The sequence below is a fragment of the Somniosus microcephalus genome, chromosome 8 (assembly GCF_052327205.1).
Source record: "Somniosus microcephalus isolate GS21.2 chromosome 8, FLI_Smic_1.0, whole genome shotgun sequence".
NCBI classification, from domain to species: Eukaryota; Metazoa; Chordata; class Chondrichthyes; order Squaliformes; family Somniosidae; genus Somniosus; species Somniosus microcephalus.
This window is the reverse complement of record NC_140994.1, coordinates 54,604,207-54,610,206: the sequence shown is the minus strand read 5'-3', so window position 1 is coordinate 54,610,206 and position 6,000 is coordinate 54,604,207. Positions and strand designations below refer to the sequence as shown.

Below are 6,000 nucleotides of genomic sequence, written 5' to 3'. Positions count from 1 at the left end.
ATCGTAAACTTGGACAGGTCCCCAAATTACTCGGGTTTTTTTGTGTGTTTTGTTTTGTTTCGATCTTGACGTGATACTGGAGTTCTCTCTCTCTGCGAAATGCAACCTGCCTCACGTCACTCTTGATGTGATGTGTGACCCTCGGGGCTGGGGCTTTTGGCCGGAGACTGAGCAGACTTTTGGCGAACCTCCTACTTTCCACGACCTCTCCTCGCCATCGAAGCTCGCACTTTGGGAGGGGAATGGGCGCCGTGCGTTGCACATCAAGTGGAAAGTTAGAGAGAAAGACAAGTTCTGGAAATGCAAAAGGCGCATCTCGTCACAAATCAGAATGAGGCCAGTTATCAGAAAGAACAGTCGGAAACACAAAGGACCAATCGTGTCACTTGAATTGTTTGAGAAACAAAGAATTTTATTTCTATAGCCCATAAACGTCACATAGGTTGAATCTTTGATTTAATAAAATAGTTTACAGTGTGTGGCTATTGATACAGGGGCACATTGGTACAGTCTGTCTGCACACTGTTTTTTACACTTTGTCTACAAACGAGAATGATCTCACGGTCACGGCCACATAAATTCTGCCGGCAGACACAAAATCATTTCCAATCGTAGTGATTTATATGAAAACACGCATCAATCCACTGCTATCAAGTAGCTTGTGAACTTTGTAGTGTACTAAATTAAATCGATAGAGGAAACCTTTCGGCATTGGCTGTGTTTCCCATCTTCGGACCTAATCATCTTTTAATGCTGTAAAGAAGGCAGCGTGTAAAATTTGCAACATTAGCGCTGGAGATTAAATATAGGCGGTACAATACGAAATTTGCAACTTCAGGTTTCAGGGCTTTATATACAATCCATTGAAGCACATTGAGCAAGCTAATACCAGAAGGGAAGATTCCCACTAAACTCTGTCCATAGATACTTGGCACCATATGCAGTAACAAAAATAGACAGAAATAGTTTACAAAAAATCTTATGATACCCATCCTATTAAATTTCACATTCTGAAAACTTGGCATTATTTAGGAATAAGTTACAATAGAACTACTCAACACAGACAGACTGCCATTTAAGTGTGGTGGTTATAGTAAATTAGATTATTTCATCGACAATGGCACGGTCTAAGCTATCTAAAGTATAGTTTGGTCGAGAACGTGTACTTTTATATATTCAATCCGCTAGCCATAAGAACTAATAGCTGATATGTCAGACCACGAGCAGCCAGTCTTTACGAAAGGGATTTCACATAGGGTTGCTGGAAAGATTATATTATAAATTAGTTTTCTTTTAAAAGTGGATATAAAAATGAAGAGCAGCTAAATTGTGATTCAAAACCAGATAACATGGCAATACAATATGTAGTATATGACATAAGGAATCACCAAAATAAAATACCTAACTAGCCTAACACAGACATAAAAAGGTGAGGGAAATATCAATAAAACCATCACTGAAAGGAATTCCACTACCTATACAATCCAATGTACAAAAACCTCTCTAGTACAGTATAGATATACAATTTTCGCATTGCACTTCATAATTTTTTTTACATAAGGAAACAGCTTCTCCTGTTTAAAAGACAGACAATGTTTTCGGCTAAACATTATAAATGTGAGATATTTCAAAGGTGTAGTAAATTCTACTGTTAGCGTTTGGCAACAAATCTGTGACACGTTTTAAAATTGTCCCACATTTAGTTCAAGTGTCACAGGAATGTATGAAATGGCGAGGTATGTGTGGCCGTCTTGTACAGACTTCAGACGTCGAAGCAAAATGGATGATGAGCAGTCTGAGGTGTGGCCCTATGAAATACAGTATCGACATTAGTTGAATTACAAAGATGTTTGCGAGTGTTCTGATGTCCCTGCCCCTCCACTTCTCGGTTGCTTGCTGCAAACAGACTAGAGGGCAGTTTCTCGAAAGATTTTCTCATTTCGTTGATACCTTTTACCTGCAAAGTCACGGAAAGAGAACAAAACGAAACAAATCATTCACCACAATAATATTTGGCAATTCGAATAACCAAAGTACAATAGTACCAGCATATCACTTTAATACCCAAAAGGAAAATGGATGAATAGTAAAAAATAAAATAAAACATGAATATTTACCACCACATCACTGCACCACACAACAGTTGCGCATATTTCTATTAGGTTTACCTGCCCCAGCAGCTATTCGAAAGAACAGGAAGACAGGCTGTAGAAAGAAAAGCACAATACTGGGTCAATGAGACATTTCAAAGTGCAATGTCTGAGTTAGGAAGGAATTTTTGAGCTTAGATTAATATTTTAACGGTCTCTAGATTAAAAGGGTAAGGTGTTTATTTATTTTAAATTGATAATATTGGGGGTGAGTTAGGACTGTACTACTTTTTGGGTTGCACTGAGATGTATTTGTTTATTTTTTGGGTTAAAATGGTGTATTAATAACACATTTTCCTTAAAGTACTGTGTTTATTTGTCCTTCTTGGTTCTGATCTTCTTCAGGTAGAAATCCAGCACTTTTCCTTCAAGGATGTAATTGTACTGATAGAGACCGAGGCTTTCCGCTGCTGCACTCGCCAGCCCGCCATTCTCCATCCAGTCACTTCGACCCACGGAAAATCGCGAGCCCTTGGCCAGAATCTCAGACCGGTATCAGCCGAATGTGACCCTCAGTCAAGCAGATCTGAGTTATACCAACAGGAGTGCATCGCTCTGGGGCACTCTTCAGTTCAGTAACAAAAGAGCACTGGCGCGTGTGCGCCCGCACAGAGCTGTGCTCCACGGCGGCTGATGTTTAAAGTTAGGAGACTGCAGGCAGGAGCCTCGTGGTAAAAAGACTGAAAAAGTAATGCAACAAAGTTAACATGTGCTCGAGTGGACCGGATGGGCACCAGGCCGGAGTGCTGTGCTCCAGGATGAAGTCTAACCAGTGTGTGTGTGAAGGTCTCACTCACTGGCACAGCCACTGCCCTGGTCAGTCCTGGCCAACAGTTGGCCGGAGTCAGCTTCCCCACTTGCTGCTAATTCTCATGCCCTTTCTAATTTCAATGTCCCACTTGCCCGGCTGGTTCATCATTGCATTTACAACCACCAATCGAATTATTTCAGCTTCTCGCTGGCTGGTAAGTTACACGGGGAGCTGGGACCTGCACTGACCCACTCGCTGGCCTCTGCTCTACCTGCTTTCCCTGTCCAAATAATTTCAAACCTCTCTTTTTTGTTGAGTTGAACGCTGGCAGTCAGGGGGTTCAGGGAGTCAGTCTGTGCACTGTCATCCGGCTGTTGCTTGGGTTGTCAGGGCCCGAGGAGCGGGGCAATCGCTAACATGGGCACGAGCACCCTTTGGGGCGCTTATTCTGCAGAACCTCCACAGACACCCATCAGCAGCAGTTGAGGCAAATGACGCACTGATGCTGAAGGGTCCCCTCCACTGAGCTTGGAACTATAATTTAAAACAACAATTTTCAGCTAAGTAAAACTATTGGATAAGAAGTTGTAAATTACTGCAGGTTTACTTCAGCTTGGCTCTTATCATAATGACCACTTAATTAAAATGAACTAACATTGTAACAACTGCACATAATCCTTTTGAAGCCCAGCTCCTCCTTGCTCTTTATAAAGTCCTGCTCCCTAGTTGCCTGACAGACCCAACTAGCTCCCTCCCCCTCTCTCTGATGCTCCCCTGATACAGCACCTCCATTGCTGTAGAAAGTAGAGAAGAGCAAACTGCTAAAGAGACAATAAGAGAAAGAGGTAAGGGGTAAAAGTGAAAAGAGGAGAAAGAGAATAGTAAGGGAGGGAGAGTTGAAAGTGAGAGGGAAGAGAGAGACTAAGGAGACATAAAATGAGGGAAAGCAGGAAACAAAAGCAAAGGGTAAAGAGATAAAAACATAGAAGTGAAGAAGAGCGAGAGAGAGAGAAGTGAAAGAGAGCACCGGAAACAGAAGTAAAAATGGAACTGAAGGAGGAAACAGAAAGAAATGGAACCGGAGAAGAGTAAGAGATACAGAAATGCAGGAGGCGAGAAAGAACTCAGTGAAGAGTGTGAGGTACAGAGTAGAGAAGAGTGTGAGGTACAGAGTAGAGAAGAGTGTGAGGTACAGAGTAGAGAAGAGTGTGAGGTACAGAGTAGAGAAGAGTGTGAGGTACAGAGTAGAGAAGAGTGTGAGGTACAGAGTAGAGAAGAGTGTGAGGTACAGAGTAGAGAAGAGTGTGAGGTTAAGAGTAGAGAAGAGCGTGAGGTACAGAGTAGAGAAGAGCGTGAGGTACAGAGTAGAGAAGAGCGTGAGGTACAGAGTAGAGAAGAGCGTGAGGTACAGAGTAGAGAAGAGTGTGAGGTACAGAGTAGGGAAGAGCGTGAGGTGCAGAGTAGAGAAGAGCGTGAGGTACAGAGTAGAGAAGAGCGTGAGGTACAGAGTAGAGAAGAGTGTGAGGTACAGAGTAGAGAAGAGCGTTAGGTACAGAGTAGAGAAGAGCATGAGGTACAGAGAAGAGCGTGAGGTACAGAGTAGAGAAGAGTGTGAGGTACAGAGTAGAGAAGAGCGTGAGGTACAGAGTAGAGAAGAGTGTGAGGTACAGAGTAGAGAAGAGCGTGAGGTACAGAGAAGAGTGTGAGGTACAGAGTAGAGAAGAGCGTGAGGTACAGAGTAGAGAAGAGCGTGAGGTACAGAGTAGAGAAGAGCGTGAGGTACAGAGTAGAGAAGAGCGTTAGGTACAGAGTAGAGAAGAGCATGAGGTACAGAGAAGAGTGTGAGGTACAGAGTAGAGAAGAGTGTGAGGTACAGAGTAGAGAAGAGCATGAGGTACAGAGTAGAGAAGAGCGTGAGGTACAGAGTAGAGAAGAGTGTGAGGTACAGAGAAGAGCGTGAGGTACAGAGTAGAGAAGAGTGTGAGGTACAGAGTAGAGAAGAGCATGAGGTACAGAGTAGAGAAGAGCGTGAGGTACAGAGTAGAAAAGAGTGTGAGGTACAGAGTAGAGAAGAGCGTGAGGTACAGAGTAGAGAAGAGTGTGAGGTACAGAGTAGAGAAGAGTGTGAGGTACAGAGTAGAGAAGAGCGCGAGGTACAGAGTAGAGAAGAGTGTGAGGTACAGAGTAGAGAAGAGTGTGAGGTACAGAGTAGAGAAGAGTGTGAGGTACAGAGTAGAGAAGAGTGTGAGGTACAGAGTAGAGAAGAGCGTGAGGGACAGAGTAGAGAAGAGTGTGAGGTACAGAGAAGAGTGTGAGGTACAGAGTAGAGAAGAGCGTGAGGTACAGAGTAGAGAAGAGCGTGAGGTACAGAGTAGAGAAGAGCGTTAGGTACAGAGTAGAGAAGAGTGTGAGGTACAGAGAAGAGTGTGAGGTACAGAGTAGAGAAGAGCGTGAGGTACAGAGTAGAGAAGAGTGTGAGGTACAGAGTAGAGAAGAGTGTGAGGTACAGAGAAGAGCGTGAGGTACAGAGTAGAGAAGAGTGTGAGGTACAGAGTAGAGAAGAGCATGAGGTACAGAGAAGAGTGTGAGGTACAGAGTAGAGAAGAGCATGAGGTACAGAGTAGAGAAGAGCGTGAGGTACAGAGTAGAAAAGAGTGTGAGGTACAGAGTAGAGAAGAGTGTGAGGTACAGAGTAGAGAAGAGTGTGAGGTACAGAGTAGAGAAGAGTGTGAGGTACAGAGTAGAGAAGAGTGTGAGGTACAGAGTAGAGAAGAGTGTGAGGTAGAGTAGAGAAGAGTGTGAGGTACAGAGTAGAGAAGAGTGTGAGGTACAGAGTAGAGAAGAGCGTGAGGTACAGAGTAGAGAAGAGTGTGAGGTACAGAGTAGAGAAGAGTGTGAGGTACAGAGTAGAGAAGAGTGTGAGGTACAGAGAAGAGCGTGAGGTACAGAGTAGAGAAGAGTGTGAGGTAAAGAGTAGAGAAGAGCGTGAGGTACAGAGTAGAGAAGAGTGTGAGGTACAGAGTAGAGAAGAGTGTGAGGTACAGAGTAGAGAAGAGTGTGAGGTACAGAGAAGAGTGTGAGGTACAGAGTAGAGAAGAG

General features: G+C 43.7%; 1 protein-coding gene across 2 annotated transcripts in view; it reads right to left on the bottom strand.

The window, feature by feature from the left end:
* Window positions 1-391: 391 nt before the first annotated feature.
* inpp5a (inositol polyphosphate-5-phosphatase A) overlaps window positions 392-6,000 on the bottom strand; it is a 744,031-nt gene continuing 738,422 nt past the window's right edge. The window contains exons 15-16 of one of the 2 annotated variants that reach the window (XM_085994739.1): window positions 2,118-2,205; window positions 392-1,957 (exon numbers count right to left, since the gene is read on the bottom strand). In XM_085994739.1, coding sequence (XP_085850865.1) covers window positions 2,125-2,205 — 81 coding nt within the window. In that variant the 3' untranslated portion in view covers window positions 392-1,957; window positions 2,118-2,124. The remainder of the gene's footprint in view (window positions 1,958-2,117; window positions 2,206-6,000) is intronic. The other variant, XM_085994738.1, reaches the window with a different exon arrangement.